Here is a 19316-nt window from a genome sequence, read left to right on the forward strand (position 1 = left end):
TTCACAAGTTGCCTCCACCACATAAACGGAGCCCTTGTGGGCAGCAACATACATCAACACAATTATGAAAGACGAGAAAAACACAAAGATAGCAGTCTAAAATAGTAAAAAGAGTGCTGTCACAAAGACACGGGTACAAAGGGTGTCAACGGGTCGGGTTTACCCGAACCCAACCTGAACCAAACCCTATAGGATACGGTGATAAGTAAGAAGACTCGTTTAAAACTAGGGTCTAGACCATAAGGTCCCATTAATTCATGGATCTGAGTATAATTTATAAAATTTTATACCAGACTCAGGCTTCACCTGAGTTTCGATTAAGACCCATAATTTTTCAATGTAAAAATAATAAAAAATATTATTTTATCAGGTATAGTTTGGGTCTTATGGGATTCGAGTATGGTTTTTTCTTATAATAGACTCAGGTTTCGAACCGATATATACCCGAAAATCTGATCCAAATCTGATTTCTCCTGGGTCCGAACCAAACCCAACTCGTTGACACCCAAAGACATACACACACAACACCAGTACGAGGGGCGTGTCGTTCACGACACGAGCATGTTGTCAAATCTGGATTTTTTATTTAAAAAAGACTATAGGTTACTTAACTTTAAAATATTTAATTAATAAAAAATTACCTTTTGATATTTTAATACATAAACTGTACTTTTAGTTAAACATTACTAAAAAAACAGTTCTACGAGTCAGCTTCTGATAATCGTATTTGTTCGTGTCCTTTCGTGTAGGTTCGGACACGATGGGAGATGCAAAAGTAAAAAAAAAAAAAGAAAGAAAGAGAAAAAAACAAAAAACAAGAAAAGAAAGAAAAACTTTAATAGTTATTTGAGGTTGTGGGAGAGGTCTGGTTCGTCCCCTGGTTGCCGCCGCCGCAGCACACCATTCTGATCCCTCGCCCATCAGAAACCAAGAGAAAGGCCCCCCTAGGGTCTCTCTCTCTCTCTCTCCTCTGCTTACCGAGATTGAATCGACTGTGTGGCAATGTCGAATCGAAGATTGATTCTCCGTTCGGTCTAAGAAGAGTGGAGGATTCGGGTGTGCTCATTGCTTCGATCCGTGCACTCTGAGAAAGTTTGGGGATTGGTTCTTGATATAATATGGCAACGTCGACGGGCGAGGAGGGGTTCCTGACGGACGAGCAGAGAGAATTGCTGAAGATGGCCTCCCAGAATTCGGCCGACCTCCTCTCGTCGTCCCCGAGGTCCCGGATCTCCCTGCTCCCTGAGCACCAGATCAAGGTCACCACTGGATCGCGCGTGCCCGTCGTCCGGCACGTCCGCCGCACGCATTCCGGCAAGCTCATCCGCGTCAAGAAGGGTGAGTCTCCCCCCCCCCCCCCCCCCTCCCCGCACGGTGGTTGGATGGGAGAGGTGCAGGTTTTTGAAGCCTAATATTGTGTGACCAAGACGATGCACGAGACCAAGATTTGCCTGGTTGTCGCTTAAAACACCAGTTAAATCGTATAAATCAGTGCTAGTGGAGTTATGCATCATTTTCACTAAATATCTTGAATTTAATTTTTTTTGAAGGATCTGTTACGGAAAGGCCAAAAAATTTCTAAAATGTCACACTGAACTGATTTTTCACTTAAGAATGAAATAAGCACAATAATGTTTTGATCCTGTCACTATGTTTTCCTATAATGTTGTTTTTTCTTATTATCATTATTTTAACCTATTATTTAGAAAATCCCCCTAGATTTGCTTGCTTGCGTTTGATCAGGGCGCCTCATTGATTCGTTATCGACTGAACTTTTATGATCAATCTGTAACCAACCTGGGAAGATCAGATATTTTTCCAATTAATACATCTTTATTTGAGTTATATTAGGCATTTGATCCCCCCAGAAGTACTTGAGTCTTTTATGGGTCTAAACATTCTGAAAGCGTCTATTAAATTTTACATGGTGTGTTCTGATATCTTCTAATTTTGGTTTTTGAATAATGAAAAACTATGTCCTTTTGTATATTTCTCGTTTTAACTTGAGAAAATTCTACATTTCACGACAATGGAAATGATATTTGATGATGGAAACCCTACAATATCATGGAGTCATTTTTAGTTGATAAATATCTCAATCAATGCAGTTTATGATGGCATACCGCAGGATCTTTTCTTTTTCTTTTTGCATGATTTTGTGGGAATTAGTTTGGAGACTTGAACTGGGCAAGTCTAAACAGGTTTGCTATATATCATGATGCACAGAATGGGTTGAACAAGTCATAGCAAGACTTAGTTCTGCTCAGTAGACCTATTCAAGTGTTGTTCGAGTTCTGTCCTTTCCATCAATTCTTGAAAAACTTACTCAATTTGGCAACCTGCTGATTGTTGCCTAGCGTCCATCTACTCTTTCTAGTGAACTCAAAGTCTTTGACTAGGCGTGGGGCCTTGATATTGATAATCTGGCAGCTTGGACTAAGGTTGATTTGTTCGGGACTTGTTCAACTTAGTCAAGTGTCTGGGTAGCACAACTAAAACTAGGGCGGAGACAATCAGGTCTGAATCAAACTTTTATTCTCCTTAGACACTCAAGCTTCAAGTTTAGCTCAGGACAATAAGTTACAATTTGTTATATGCATGAGAAGAATGTATCAAGGAGTACACTTCAAGACTTGGGGATGTGTTCACTTGATACAAAGAAGGCATAAACTTAATCAAAATATAATGGTTCCAAGTGATCTTTTGATTCTCCGACGGATCAAGTCCTACTCTAGTGTACTGAAGGATGAAAACAAGCTAATTTCAGTGGGGCCCATCTCCTGAAAAGTGACTCATTAGTTGAAACAGGCTAGAGTGATGTCTGCCGCAGGAACAATTGGTACTATTATAGGGAGTTCTTATAAAAACTGAGACAGCAGTACAAACAGGATCCTGAGGTGAACCTTGTAGTGGAACTGAAAAGGATGAAGTTGGTTTCTTACAAGCAGAAAAGAGCAATCTTTGAAATTGATCCCATATTCCACTAAAACAACATTTAAAGATTATTCCCTTCTGGTAGCTTAGCAGGGGCATCACTCCCAATGGATTCAAACCTGCATTAGTGCAGATTTGTCAATCCAGCTGTTACATTTGTCTCCAACTGGAAACTTTTCAGGCAGATATATAATTGAACAAAATGGTGCAGAGGAAAAAAATGTGTTGGAAAAGATTATGAAGAAAGGTGGGAGCTTGCTTGCAGAGACTGATTATTCAACTGGGTATTGTCATGGAAGTCTGCAGAATTTGACTTCCCTCAGTGTAGAAGTTATTGGAGGGTGCAGATTGTGCGTGGAAAATGAAATGTAAATGAGAAGAATTAGTGAAAGAGTTGATGTGAAGTGTCAGTTTCTGGTAAAGCGAGTCTCATAATACAAATCCTAGTGCACAATGATCTTTTGTGCCAGTCTTCTATGTCTGATGGCTTTCTTTTGGGATTCTTTACAAGGAGGTCTTGGCAGCTGGTGGAAGAGAAAGACTTTGTCGAATTTGGTTACATTTCATCAGGAGCTAACTCTTGCTTCACTAAATTGATTCTGGAAGAGTATGACCTCCTTTCTTCTCATCAATACCGGCCCACTTCTTTCTTTGGTACATGAGTTTTTAGATTATACAGTAAGTAGTTGGAGAGTATCATGGCGATCACTTTGGCAGATGTATTTTGGTGAAGCTGAGTGTATCTGGTGTTTGAATGACAATTAGCATCAAGAAAGTATATGATACTACGACACGCAATAATGCAAATGACTTTGAAACCTTTGATTATTTAGAAGGCTCAGTGAGATAATATATACTTATACAAGGTGACTCCTTTCTCATACATACCTATTTATTATAGTGAATGCACTAATGTCTTAAAAAAAGTACATCTTGTACCAACAGAGGCTTACATGGTGGGCCAAGGTGGGATTCATCTGGAGCACTTCCATATGTAAGCTAGGCTCACATTCATCTGGTTGATGATGATATTTTTATCTTATTGCTAATGCGATTAAAACCGGCTGAATTTTGATGGTCATCAGAAGATGTATTATGATAGAATAAAAGTTGGGTAAAACTGAAAATGTCTGCTTTCATGTATCCTAACATGATTGAAGACTAATTGGTAACATTGTTGGGTTGGGGTTTATAGACAACTTCATTTTGAACTCTCTTTTTGAAGGATAGCCAAAGGGTTGAACAAGGATTGTTGCGTTGCTTGGAAGGTTAAACTAATCAGATCCATTTCCACTGCCAAGTTGTATCATTTATGTGTAAAATATTACTAGCATATAGCATTTCTTTTCCAAACTTAGTTTCCGGAGTATTTAGCTGATTGCATTTGTGTACCAAGCCCTCTTTCTGTTAAGAAGTAGGTCTTCCTTTTCTAAACTAATCAGGTCAATTTTTATTGCCAACTTATGTCATTAATGTGAACTTAGTGGCAGGAGTATTTGTCTGATTGTGTTTGTATTCTTACCTCTATGGCTTAGCCCTCTTTCTGTTAAGAAGTAGGTCTTCCTTTGCCAATGGAACTGCCTTTTTAGAAACGATTGGTGGTTTTTCATGAAGATGTCAGTTAGTAGGTTGCAGTTTTTGCTCTTCCAAACTAATTTGTTGTATTCTTCTTGTGGAGGCTTCCTTGAAGTCTTATCTTTATTTGATAAACTATACATATCTATCAACACCAACCTGAGAATATCATTCACCACATGGAGGTGTTGCTGAGATCCAATGTCTGTCTAGGCGTCATGTTGAACCCATCCTTGTGCAAATGGTTATTATCTGCGTCTTGTTGACTGAAACTGACTACGCATACATATTTTAGGTATACAGGTGCGGAAACATCTGAATGCCGTGCAAAGTGATTTGATTTACATGTTCAATTTCCTTGATTCTCATAGTTATCTTTGATATCTTATTTTTTCTTGAAATGTGAAGGTTCTGCATTCTCTCCCTAACAGCTTCACTGTTTGCAAAAGAAGTAGAGAACAAAGTGCTTGTGTCGTTAATTCTTCCTTCATGGTTTCCAAATTTTTTATTCAACCTTGAATATTCTTCTACAGTGGTTTTGTTATTCTTGGTGCATATGTTGACTGTTCACTAATAGCTTCAAAATTAAACCAATGCTGTTAGATGGTGCCGGAGGCAAGGGAACCTGGGGCAAATTACTTGATACAGATGGAGATTCTCGCATAGATTGTAATGACCCAAACTATGATAGTGGAGAGGTAGTTATTTTCTCCTCTTACAAGTGGTTGAAAATGATTTGTCTTCCTGGTGCTCATTTGTTTTGGATTGCAGGAACCTTATCAACTAGTGGGTACTACTGTAACCACTCCATTTGATGAGTATAAGAAGTCCGTGGTTGCCATCATAGAGGAATATTTCAGCACTGGTGATGTTGAATTGGCTGCTTCAGACCTTCAAGATCTTGGATATCCAGAATACTATCATTACTTTGTTAAGAGGCTTGTTTCCATGGCAATGGACAGGCATGATAAGGAGAAGGAGATGGCATCGGTTCTGCTATCTGCTCTTTATGCTGATGTTATTAGCCCTGACCAGATCAGGCAGGGGTTTATCATGCTTCTCGAATCAGCTGATGACTTGTCCCTGGACATACTTGATGCTGTAGATGTCCTTGCCCTGTTTATTGCTCGTGCAGTGGTTGATGACATATTACCTCCTGCATTCCTTACTAAGGCTAAGAAAACATTGCGGGATTCTTCTAAAGGACTTGAAGTTATACTGACAGCAGAAAAGAGCTATTTGTCTGCACCACATCATGCAGAAATTGTGGAGAGGAGATGGGGTGGCACCACACACATTACAGTGGAGGAAGTGAAGAAAAAGATTGTGAATTTGTTGAGTGAATATATCGAGAGTGGGGAAACTGTGGAAGCGTGCAGGTGTATAAGAGAGTTGGGAGTTGCATTTTTCCACCATGAAGTTGTTAAGAGGGCTCTGATTCTTGCAATGGAGAAACGAGCAGCTGAGCCACTGATATTCAATTTGTTGAAAGAAGCTGCAGATGAAGGCCTTATAAGCTCTAGCCAGTTTACCAAAGGGTTTGGGCGACTTGCAGAAAGTCTTGATGATCTCTCACTTGACATTCCAGCTGCAAAAGAACTTTTTGAACAGATGATTCCAAAAGCTACTGCTGAAGGATGGCTGGATCCTGCTTTGCTGAAATCCTCAGGCATGGTTGGAGAAAAAAGAGATGACAATGATGAACTGAGGCGCTTCAAGGAAGAGGCTGTAGCCATTATTCATGAATATTTCCTCTCTGATGATATTCCTGAACTCATTCGTAGTCTAGGAGATCTTGCTGCAGCAAAATTTAATCCCATTTTTCTGAAGAAGCTGATTACTCTTGCAATGGACAGGAAGAACCATGAGAAGGAGATGGCTTCTGTTCTTCTTTCTGCACTTCATACGGAGTTGTTTTCCACTGATGACATTATTAATGGGTTTGTTTTGCTTTTGGACTCTGCAGAAGACACTGCACTCGATGTCTTAGATGCTTCAAATGAGCTTGCTCTCTTTCTGGCTAGAGCCGTGATTGATGACGTCTTGGTTCCCCTGAATTTGGATGACATCAGTGCTAAGGTTCCGCCAAATTGCAGTGGCAGCGAGACTGTACATATGGCCCGCTCGCTCATTTCAGCCCGGCATGCAGGTGAGAGAATTTTGCGCTGCTGGGGTGGTGGAACTGGATGGGCTGTGGAAGATGCCAAAGACAAGATAATAAGGCTTTTGGAGGAGTATGAAAGTGGAGGCGTAGTTGGGGAAGCTTGTCAGTGCATACGTGATGTCGGAATGCCCTTCTTTAACCACGAAGTTGTGAAGAAAGCCTTGGTTCTGGCCATGGAGAAGAAGAACGATAGGATGTTGGATCTGCTGCAGGAGTGTTTTAGTGAAGGGTTGATCACAATCAACCAGATGACAAAGGGATTTTCCAGGGTGGCCGATGGGTTGGATGATTTGGAGCTTGATATTCCTAATGCCGGCGAGAAATTCCAATCCTACGTTGAATTTGCAAGGAAAAACGGTTGGCTTGTAGCATCATTTGCATAACCTTCAAACCCATCTGCTCCAGGTACCTGATACCTATCCAGTTCTCATACTCACGCTTGTTGCTGTTGGAATCCTTTTAACACATCTGCCCACCGATGGCTTTTCAGTCTTCTTGCTTGTTTGATGGTACCTTTTTACAGTGTAAAAATGGTGGCTTTTGTTTCGATTCTTTTCCTTGTTTTATATAGGACATGGGCTTTTTATTGACAGTTATGCGACTACTGAATTGAAGATGCATGTTTGCTTTGCATGGAAATAGGTCTTTTCTTATCTTGGAATGGCGTTTGCATCACTACCCCGCAAATGTGGATGATTGAAGGTTTGTCCTTATAACCGGAGAAAAATTGCGTCACTCACCGAGTTCAGTGGCGGAAAACCTCGTGAGCAGTTTGCGAGGATAGCTACGATTATGATCTTTTCACAGCTAACCCAGGTCTAATTTTTTTCATTTAAATTGAAAAAACAAAACAAAATTGTTTTTGTGAAAGCCTTGAATTGCACTACTTTTTAATAGGTAGAGACCACCGTGGGGCTCGCCCGCTTGGTCAGCCGGGGGTTGTGAAGATGTTGAGTTCCCGGAGAAATTCCTACTGGCGCATGGGTGTGTTCACATCTTACGCAAGGGAGGGTGGTCGTACTCGTGGGGACCCACCCAGATTTTTCCAATCTTCGGTGAGGGTCCCTCGTCATAAAAAAAGAATATATATATATATATATATATATATATATATATATATATATATATATATATATATATAGAGAGAGAGAGAGAGAGAGAGATTCTACTAGCACATCAAAATGAAAAAAAAAACGGTGAATCAATTTAGAATGCTAATTCCCATAAAAAATGAAATAAAAACGTTTATAGGGGAATTCACCCAAAGAAGGTAAAAATAGGGTTATTTGCCAAACAATACCTCATTCTTTTAGATAATTCAAATTCGTAGCAAATATTCAGAAGTACTAGTTTTTAATCCCTCATACAAATACACGCTTACTACAACAGCCACTATTTTAAACGTGGTTAATGTTTAATTAATTCAAAATTTTACCTATTTCTCTCATACAAACTCTCTCTCTCTCTCTCTAACCCAGCACTTCATCCAAATGAAAAAAAAATCGTACAAATTCAAGGTAAAAAAGGAGAAATAGGATGATCAAATTGGTTTTATCCAAGCATAAAACTAGCGCAAAACCATTACAAATAGGGACACGAAAGGAGACATTAAGGTGGACCTTTCATTTGACAAGGCATTCCCAAAACACTAAATCAAAGTAAACTGAAGACAGCGCTCACTTGTTCAAATTTGTCTTCTACAGTCTGCTATTTGAAAGATCACAACATGAAAAACAAAGAGGACATTGGGCGGGCCAAACTAAAAGATGTGATTGTTAATCACAAGGGCAGTCCTTTGACCAACTTTCACAAGATTCAAGGGAGAAGCGTTTTCAAGTGAAAATCACATCCACAACTTGCACTTACTCATAAGTCACTAAACTTGAGAATGAAGCCTTTGGTTATAAAGCTTTCCACACAGAACGAATCACCCATTAACACCATCAATATTATCAAGAAAATTCCACTAATGTCCTCTCTCTCTCTATATATATATTCATTCAGCTTATCTCAGTTTTGTGTTATTGAAACATTGAAGGTCCAACCCATTTGGTATACCTGAATCCGACACTAATGGATGGTTGCAGAAAGTGAAAATATCTTATGAGTAACAAAGAAAAGAACACAGAGAAGGGACAGCGTAAAAGAGACAAATTGCCAAGTTGAAAGCTAAACCTATCTTTTTCAATCTTTGTAAATGTGAAACCTTTACAGGATAGAAACTTAACCCCCAACCCCAAGGAGTATTCTGGTTAACCATAAGGAAATATGTTATTGAATAATAGGATTTATTGGGTATGAATATGAATTATGGAACAGGGTATGTTTTTGCAAATAACCCCAAAAAAGGTCAAGAAATCACAGGAACCTGCTCTCTTCTGGCCACTTCCAACGGGAAGGTGCTGCTAACATGAACACTAAGTAATGCTATCCTTCCTGCATGATGCCAATATGCAATACAGCACTCAATTACTTTTCAGCAAGAAAATGCGCTAGCCTTCCCCATTTAAACAAAAAGCAAACACCACACGTTATAGCAGCCTTCCCCATTTAAAGAGAAAGCAAACATCACACATTATAGAACTGAAGGCCCAAGCGAATGACCTTTAAGGGGCATACGATACATTTAGACAAGACATTGTCACTATCACGGGCATAGAATTTTTTGCAAACCCACGATGTGCGAGCCTAATGGCCAAAGGCCATGCACCAACACTTTTTCATGTGCTGAATCATTTCATTGGCCCTGCGCACAACCTCGTACGCAGCTGCCTAATGAAAGTTGATCACACGCATTTTCAAATGCGTATTTTATCTAGAGCATAGTCGTCTCATACCAACTATCACTTCTAAAAATAGCAAAAACTTGCCTTAACCTTGCGTGTCATGGAGCGTATTGCGACTCCATGTGTACTCTACAACAAAACCTCGCCATTGAAGGAACAAGACCGTACGACCCCCAATCTGAAGACTAGTTGATGATTGAACATCATAGCAAAGAGCATCACTCAGACTCATTCGCCGGTACTTAGGCATTCACTCGCCTAGCTCTGAGTCACCATACTCAGTTGGAATCACCTAAGGTGATCCCTGAGGCAATTAAACCTAATCCACATGCACTCCCGTGCATCCAAAAGCATGATCTCTTACCTAAACAATGGTGTTCTTTCCAGATCCTTCCAAACCACCCTATTCTTGTTTTTTATATAAATATCTCGAACCCCAAACTCATCTTACCTATTGATTTTTTTCTTAAGGCAGCTAAAGATTAGAAAAATTACCTTCTTTTCTCTCTCTCTCTCTCTATGCTTCACTTGTCGTCCTTTTCCCAAAATCTGCAGAGAAGAATCATGGCTTCGACCAACTTCTCTTCAGAGCCGTATTGGTGTTACACTTATTCCAGAATGGTGAGCCCCACAAGAATCGAGGATGAACTTGAGTGCCCACTCTGCAACACGGATTTCCTATAGCAGATCACTCACAGATCCATCTGCCTCCTATTTTCATTACACCCATGATTCAGACGAGGAGGGTTGGCTTCAGCTGATAGCGTATTGCTATACCAAGATTGTGACGACATTGGATAATGATTCCTGATGTTTCGGCTAGGGTGTCGATGCTTGACATCGGCTGAGGGACAATGTAGGACCTAGTTAACAATAAAATATAATTGTGGTTAACCTTAGACATTGGGTTTTTACCTCTAAGAGTACCCATAGAGGGGTTAGGAGAAAACTTAAATTAATGGTGCACATGCATGCAAAAGTAACTATCAATAATGAAATAAAAGTTGTTCATCCATTGTATAGGCATTAGTTCATGACATTGTTTATGCATTGGTTTGTGTAACATATGATATTGCTAGCATGTTTTGAAATGAGTTATATTGCAAGCTTATCTGAATTGTTATGTATGCTTAAAGGCTTTTTTAAATGTATGTTAGTTCTGATGTATGTTTATTTTCTTATTGTTGGATTATATGAGGTTTCGTACATAGAACTTTAAGTTCTCACCCATGTTTTTAAAAGTTTTTTTTTTTTCAAATGATGAAGCTCAGACTTAGCTAAACAACGTGGTGGCAAAACTGGCTTGCTGGAGGCGATGATGTTTATGATTTAGTTGCCAAGATTTTAACTATGCAGGGATTTAATTTAAAAAACTTATGAACTTAAAGTTTGAGTTTATTAAATTGATTATGATTTGAATTAAATTTTGTTTTAAATTAATTAATGGTTTGATATAGGTGTTTGCTTGGTGGATATAAATATGTGATCTACCCCGGATCCATGGGTTTGTTTTTCACATTTATTTAAAAATGTATGGTCATTTATATATATATATAAAAAATTCATGTATTTTCAAGGGTGAGTTTGGGGTCATTACACTCTCTCTAGATAATCAAATATTCTTTAATATTAATCATGATTTGCATGTAAAAGCTCATATGCTTGTATTAAAATATAGAATTTACAGGTTTTTAGAAAATCAGGATATTATATGAGAAGACAACTTAGACTTACTCATTTTCTTAAAAATATTTTTAAGTTTCTTTTAAACCTTGATAATATATAAAAATGTATAATATATATATATATAATACATATATAATATACATATTATATAATATAATTTATAAATAAATAATATATAAAAAGTAGTGATCATGCATACATTTGCATTTTATTCATCTTTATTTATGCATGTTTTGTGTTAAAATTGCTTTAAAAACCTATTTTTATCGTTAGTTTTGAGAAACTGTATTGAAATCGAATTTATCAAAAAATTACATATTTCAAAGCTTGCCCTGCATTTTTCAGTGTTTTATTTAATTTAGAAATTTTTAATTAGTGTTTTAATTAGTTTAAAAGAGTTCAAGTAGGAGTCCTAGTTAGTTTAGGAAGTTTGGTTTTATGACACACATTTTTCAAAAGACCCTTTTTGAAAATTATTGAAAAATTATTAGACTTGCTTTGAAAAATGTGTTTTAACCTAATATTCTAATATAAATAGTCATGTCAAGGGCTGAAAACATGTTTTTTCAGCAACCCTCTTGCTTCCCTTCCTTCTTGCCTCCCTCTTCTTTCTCTCCTTGTTCTCCTCTTCTTCTTTTTCTTCCTCTTTTTCTTCAAGCTTCGAACCCTTTCATCATCGGCAACTTATTCTTCTTCATCGGAGCAGCGTGGAGGCAGCTGGATCAACCATCTCTCTTCTCAACCAGTCTGTCGAAAGCGATCCGCAAGGGAGACATTGGAACGTGCGATAGAGCCCCTTTCGTGTCCTTGAAGTACCCTCTAAGGTTTCCTCAAGCCCTCAGAAGTGCCCTCAGGGAACCCTTTATCAAACCATACAAAAGTGTTCAACCTAGAAGGGACAAAAAAGGACCACAAAAGCCTCAAGCACTGAAGACTCTTGCTTTTTTTTTTAGACTAGGCTTTTATTTTATTTAATTCAATTCAATTCAATTCATTGGGGTTGTAATAAGGTCTTTTATTTATTTTGTTTAAGCCTTTTGCGTAGGGCCATACTCTCGTAGTTAATTATTTATTTAATTAATTCTTTTATTTTGACAATAAAGAGTAGCTTAGCTTGTATGTTGAATACAAATATTTTCTGTTCCCTGAGATCGACCTGAACTCCACCACTCGTGTGAGCCATTTTTTTTATATTTTTTATGTGTGGCTTTCACTGGATTTTCATTAAAAATATTATTTTAAAAAGGGTTTTCATAAAACTCACACCAAATTTTTAGCGTCGTTGCTGAGGAACGGCGAAATGCAAGTATTCACTTTATTGACTTGTGTTTGTTATCGTATTTTAGGTTGTTAGTTTACTTTCAGTTGATTAATTAGGATTGTTTAGTTTATTTTCCTATTGATTAATTAGGAATGCTTAGTTTACTTTTCGTACTTATGATTAGAACCACGTGTTTGCACAACGTAGAGACCAGTTTACTTTTTTATGCACATCCCACCTATTAAGATACCTTTAGAGGTGACTGCGCACGATTGGTACCGTGCCCTTAGTTTGCTTTTTGCAAATTTCCTGCTGAGTGCAAGTGTGTGGTGTTTTGTTTATTTCTAGCTTTTCATTATTGCCTTTTATTTTACTCGCTTTGTGGTTTGCGTGGTTTGGCCGCTTAGTGCGTTAGTTAGGTAGAAAACCCAAATTTAGGATGTTTGTCGCACCTATCTACTCTGTTGGTGCATGTAAGGGTGGTGATCACTCGACCCCGGCTTGTTGAGCCTATTGAGGATCCCGAGTTTCTCGTTAGGAGAGCCCATCATCCTATCACTAGGGTCGACGATCAGCCTTTTATTCATCCTCTTAGAGAGTATTTCATGCCAAATCAGTACACTCCCGCCTTCTGCATCACGAGAATTGATGTAGGAGCGAACTGGTTTGAGTTCAAGGCCAGTGTAATCCAAATGTTACCATCTTTCTATGATCTTAGCAATGAAGACCCCTACTGTCATCTCGATGAGTTTATCGAGATCTGCTCCACAGTGCAGATCAATAATTTTGGGGATGACACATTGAGGTTGATGTTGTTTTCGTTCTCTCTCAAAGATAAAGCCAAGCATTGGCTAAAGGCCCTCGATACGATTCAGATTACCACTTGGGAAGGAATGCAACGTGAGTTCCTCAAAAAGTACTTCCTAATTGGCAAGATGAATCAGTTTTGTAAAGTCATAACCAATTTTTCTCAGATTGATGGAGAACAATTCTATGAGACTTGGGAGAGGATGAAAGATCTTCTCCGCAAGTGCCCCCACCACCAGGTGCCCCGTTGGCAACTGGTGCAGTATTTTTATGATAGCCTGACCAAGAAGGATAGGCAAATGGTTGATTCATCGTGTGGGGGCACATTCATGCTCAAGAGTGAGGATGATGCATAAACTTTATTTGAGAATTTAAGTGAAAATATCATGCATCATGCCTTGTCTTTACGGCTCGATATGACCACATCTGGGCCTAGTGGTCCTAGGAAAGTTGGGATTTTTAAAGTAGGGTCCGAGCACGAATTGCAAACCAAAGTTGACCTGTTGACTAGGAAGTTAGATCAATTCCTAGCCAATTCATCTTTGAGAAGTCTAGTAGAAAAAGTGTGTGAGCTATGCGCTAGCCCTGCACACTTTGTTTTCAAGTATGCGGCAACACCGCTATATCCTGAATTCGTTCAGGAGTAGGTGAAGGTTGCCCAAGGTTTCGCTAGACCCGTGCACGATCCTTTTGCACCTACATATAACCCGGGATAGCGAAACCACCCCAATTTTGACCCACCCCATCAGCTCTCCCAGATACAATATAGACAAAGTAACCTTTCACAAGGTTACTCACGTCCCACATTACTATTGATCCACCCTACGCTTAGTTTACCTTCTCCTCAGGAGCCCACATTAAGCTCATCTTTTCAGGAGAAGTTGTTAGAAGCCTTTTCTGACATTAAGGTCACCCTCTGTTCTCACACGCAGTCAATAGCGAAGCTAGAGACACTGATGGGACAATTGGCTGAGGCCTTAAGCAAGAGAAGCGAGGGAAGCCTCCCAAGTCAATCTGTTGTCAACCCGAAGGATAAAAAAAACCCATGTATCACAGCTTGCACCCAATAGAGTTCCACGATGAGCAGGTCAACTCTGTTATGTCCTTTCGGAGTGGGAAGACATTCCACCCTATTCAGAAATCGACTAATGAGCCCATTGTCATACCTACTGATCAGTCGATCTCCTCCACCAAGCCCCAAAAGAATGGGCAGGACCCGCAACTTGAGTTTTTATCATATATTTCCTGAGCCCCAGTTTCTCAGGCCTTAGGGCAACCGATTGCTTTTAGCAAGCAAGAGACGTACATTCACAAGATGCTTGACATAGTCAAACAGGTTCACAACAACCCTCCATTGCTTAATGCCGCCTATATTGATAGTAGATCGGTTTTTGGCTCTTTACCATTTGAGAATAGTTTTCACGTGGAGACTAAACTCCGTCCTTCCAGTTTATAGAGTCATCGTAAGGTGCATAGGAGTAGAGTTGGAGGAAACATAGTGCGCAGTGTCATAAATGACACTGTCTTCCTTAGAACCCCTGATTGAGCGTGACTTCATGTCCATTGATCTCATGGACGATGAAGGGTCATCAGAGATTCGTCTGGTTGAAGACGTAAAACATAGCGCTTTATGAGAGGCAACCCATATTTGTGATGTACCATTAGTAGCTTTAGTATTTTTTTTGTTTTTAGGTAGTTTTTCTTCATGAGCGTCAAGCCTAGATCATGTATTCATTGTATTCTTTTGCATATTTCTATGAGTTGTGAGACAGGTGGAACCTATGCAGAGTCATTCGCATGTCGTATCAGGTAATGTTCTACAGAGTGGATCAGGTGACTTCTACTCTTTTTTCTCTCATTTATTTTCGTTTTCATATGCATTCACTTAGTTTCATACAAGCATGGGGGAGTGTCACTGATGACAGTGTCATTCAAGCATGGGGGGAGGGTGTAGTTTGCACACCCAAACTTTTCATGTCTTTGTACTTGCATTTTTTATGTCAACTCATGAAAATTGGGGTTTTAAGGAATAAGTTTGAACTTATATGACTGCTTTGCAACATCTAATGTTTTTAGAGAATTTTTAAGCCCCACGAAAAACTTTTTTTGACGCGAATATAAAAAATCGTGGTTGTTTATGTGGATTTCAAAGAAATGATTATAGATGCATGTTAGATTCTATTTTGAATCACAAGTATGAATATGCACAATTTTATTTTTGAAAACTAAGCAAATGAACATTGCAAAGGAGCTCAAAAAGTGAAACGAGCATACGTTAAGTTGTTTGATATCTTTGTATTTCCCAGTAGTTAGGCTCATACACAAGTTGAAGTGTTTGAGTTTCATGTCGAAAAGGTTAACGAAGAAAGTCAATTCTTTGTCTACATTGATATATGTGGACTATTTTGTTTGAGCAAGTAGAGCATGAGGGGTATTTACACCTGGTGCCCTAAAGTCATCTGGTTTTGGAGCCACCGGCCCGAAAGCCCGTTACATGGACTTTATAGAGAGCCTAATAAATATTGACATTGCACATGACAGAGAAGTAGACTATACATAAACTATAAAAATATTGAAGGTCTAGTGACTCGAGCAATTAAGTCTGAGGGATACTTTGTATCTGGTGCCCTAAGGTCGTCTGGCTTGAGAGTCACTGACCCAAAGCTCGTTATATGGGTCATGAAAACTGGAAATTCGATATAGTGCTTAATAAAAGAAAGAGAAAAATGTGTGAAAATTTGAAAATCAAGAAAAAGAAAAAGAGCGTAAAAGAAAAAAGTTCACTGTTTAGAAGCAAATATTAAGAAAACCTGTGTAGAACATATATGAGTGAGGATAAGTAAATAATAATATGTATGTATTTGAATTTCTGAGAATTAAACTTAAATGATTATGATATTTAGAAAAGTGAAAGAAAATATTTTATTCTGTGGTGGCAGGTAAAATACCCTAATCATGTTTTGATAATATAATGGCATGAAATATTTGTGAAAACAAACTTCTTGGCTGTCTAATGATTTTTAAAGTTGAATTTTATGCATACATGATATAGATGTTTGTAGGTAGCATCACTGTAAATCCTCACGAGACCTTACTCGTTCACTGGGGCAACCCAGAGGTTGAAAGGGCTTGTTGCATATGCTAAATGCAACCGTGATTCCTACGAAAGTGAGTTAGGTTTTTATTGTGTCTAGTTTAATATTTTTGTTTTTGCTTCAGTTTACTCGAGGACTAGCAAACGATAAGCATGAGGGTATTTGATCATGCATACATTTGACATTTTATTCATATTTATTTATGCATGATCTGTGTTAAAATTGTTTTAAAAACCCATTTTTATTGTTAGTTTTGAGAAACTGTATTGAAATCGAATTTATCAAAAAATCCCATATTTCAAAGCTTGCCCTGTATTTTTCAGTGTTTTATTTAATTTAGAAAATTTTAATTAGTTTAGAAGAGTTCAAGTAGGAGTCCTAGTCACTTTAGGAAGTTTGGTTTTATGAAACACATTTTTCAAAAGACTCTTTTTGAAAATTATTGAAAATTTATCGGTCTTGTTTTGAAAAATGTGTTTTAACCTAATATTCTAATATAAATAGTCATGTCAAGGGCAGGAAACATGTTTTTTCAGCAGCCCTCTTTCTTTCCCTCCTTCTTGCCTCCCTCTTTCGTGTCCTCGAAATACCTTCTGAGGTTCTCTCAAGCTCTCAAAAGTACCCTTAGGGCGCCCTCAGAAGGCCCTTAATCAAACCATACAAAAGTGTTCAACCTAAAGGGGATGAAAATGGACCACAAAAGCCTCAAGCACTAAAGACTCTTGCTTTTCTTTTTAGACTAAGCTTTTATTTTATTTAATTCAATTCATTGAGGTTGTAATAAGGCATTTTATTTATTTTGTTTAAGCCCTCTGCGTAGGGCCGTACTCTCGTAGTTATTTATTTATTTAATTAATTCTTTTATTTTGACAATAAAGAGTAGCTTAGCTTGTGTATTGAATATGAATATTTCTCGTTCTCTGAGATTGACCTGAACTCCACCACTCGTGCAAGCCGGTTTTTATATTTTTGGTGCCTGGCTTTCACTAAATTTTTATTAAAAATATTGTTTTGAAAAAAGTTTTCATTAAACTCACACCAAGTAGCAAATAAAATAAAAAAATCGGTTAAAACCCGTGATCTCTTACCTAAAACGATGGTGTTCTTTCCGCATCCTTCCAAGCCAACCTATACTTGTTTTTTATATAAATATCTTGAACCCCAAACTATCTTACCCATTCATTTTTTTCTTAAGGTAGATAAAGATTAGATTCTTTTCTCTCTCTATACTTCCCTTGTCTTCCTGTTCCCAGAATCCGAAGAATCATGGCTTCGACCAACTCCTCCTCACAGCAGTATTGGTGCCACACCTGTTCCAGAATGGTGAGCCCCACAAGAACCGAGGATGAGCTCGAGTGCCCACTCTGTAACACAGATTTCCTATAGCAGATCACCCACATATCCATCTGCCTCGTATTTTCGTTACACCCATGATTCAGGCGAGGGTAGGTTGGACGAGAGCAAAACCAGGGCGGCCAGGAGGATCGGGTGAACGAGAGGATCATCCTGATCGACCCTTTGAACCAGGCGAGGAGGGCAAGTTTCAGATGCCCCTTGAAGAGCAGAAGTCGGTCGGTGGAGGGGGTTTAAGTCGTTGGTGGGGAAGGCATCAGAAAAGGGGCACCATCGGGAGTGAAATCGGCATGGGAATTGCCAACTACCACCATCGACAAATGTCACGTCAATTCCACGATTTACATATTTTTCCTCCCTCCCAAACGGAGGAAAAACCTATAAATTCCAAGAATCCACTCCGGTGCGGCCAAGATTCCAAACAGTGCCGTAAGGAGTGTGAAAGTGAAGAAATGAGAGGAGGATTGCAGGTAAGCGAAGGAAACACATTTCATAAAAACCCAATCAATTTGTGAAGGCTTTTGTGCCATCATGTGACATGCCTTCCTTTCTCATTTCTCGCCACCCATCAACCAACTGTATAGAATGCCAGTCTGCATTGATGTTGAAAAGTATGGAATCATGCAATTATTATTATTATTAGTTGAACTCTCTCTCTCTCTCTCGTTTAACATCTTGCTTGGTAGCAAAGAAAATGCAACAAGGTTATTGCTGAAGCCACCAATAACATCCTCGATAACTCAAACACATTTAGTTCATTGTAAGTTATGAGTCTTATGACCACCTTGAGAATTAATTTCAACCAATTGTTCGATCTTGAACGGGCTTTCCAGTAAAAACTTTGTGATCCGCTCCATTTACCTTGTTGATCAACTGGTTCTCGGCTTGATTATTGGGACCCAACAACACCCATCATTTGCATCTCGGAGCATCACTCTTTGTTTTTTTCTGATGCAATGTGCTTGCATCTGATCCTGAATTATTGAAATTGTATGAACTTCAAAAGACTCCAACCGGAGAGAGGTGACAATCATATATCATAGGCATACCCTTAACAACATAATTGCATGAATATAAAAGACTCCAAAAGTTGCATACCAATATATATCTTACCTCCAACCTTCAACACAGCCACATCGGAGCAAATCCAGTGATCAGGCCCAAGTACATTACAAAATACTCGGACCACACAAATTACAAAATCACTATGAGGTAGCGATTTTCTGTGGTTCGTGTTCTACACAGAAGCTGCATGCAGTAGCAATTTTCTGTGTTTTGTGTAGTCTGAGTACATTGTAAAGTACTCGGGAATGATCACTTAACCTCATGCTAGGCCAGATAACTGGGTTATAAAACAAATAAAGACTTCTGACAAATAGGCAGTTTTCAGGAATGAACCAAGAGAACAGAATGGGGTCTAGAGTTCAAATCCCACAGAGGTTATCCCCCAGCTTGCCTGTCCGAAAAAACTTCAGAGTAAAATGCATATACTGATTCATTGCAATAATAAGATAAACAGGTGAATGAATCCGCTTATGATACCTAATTCTTTCTAGAATAAGGGGCAGTAAGATGCTTTGAGCACCAGTCATGCAGTCTGCTGTTCCCCGCTTTTCATGTTAACAAATGTCGCAGTAATTTATGCCCAGCATGAA

The 19316-nt window shown here is 38.6% G+C and overlaps 1 protein-coding gene across 1 annotated transcript; it reads left to right on the forward strand.

Moving 5' to 3' along the window:
* Positions 1 to 844: 844 nt before the first annotated feature.
* LOC149811683 (MA3 DOMAIN-CONTAINING TRANSLATION REGULATORY FACTOR 1-like) lies at positions 845 to 7306 on the forward strand. The gene is made up of 3 exons (XM_089992655.1): positions 845 to 1338; positions 5113 to 5207; positions 5281 to 7306. The coding sequence occupies exons 1-3, from the start codon at positions 1119 to 1121 to the stop codon at positions 7054 to 7056; spliced, it is 2091 nt and encodes a 696-aa protein (XP_089848781.1). The 5' UTR covers positions 845 to 1118; the 3' UTR covers positions 7057 to 7306.
* The last annotated feature ends 12010 nt before the right edge of the window (positions 7307 to 19316 follow it).

The sequence above is a fragment of the Nuphar pumila genome, chromosome 17 (genome assembly GCF_984573655.1).
Source record: "Nuphar pumila chromosome 17, dmNupPumi1.hap1.1, whole genome shotgun sequence".
Lineage (NCBI taxonomy): Eukaryota > Viridiplantae > Streptophyta > Magnoliopsida > Nymphaeales > Nymphaeaceae > Nuphar > Nuphar pumila.

Bases quoted from the DNA above. Each gene is read 5' to 3' on its own strand.
- LOC149811683 (XM_089992655.1), top strand. From the start codon at position 1,119: ATGGCAACGTCGACGGGCGAGGAGGGGTTCCTGACGGACGAGCAGAGA. The intron at 1,339-5,112 runs GTGAGTCTCCCC...CAATGCTGTTAG, and splicing joins GCTCATCCGCGTCAAGAAGG to ATGGTGCCGGAGGCAAGGGA. The intron at 5,208-5,280 runs GTAGTTATTTTC...TTTGGATTGCAG, and splicing joins CAAACTATGATAGTGGAGAG to GAACCTTATCAACTAGTGGG.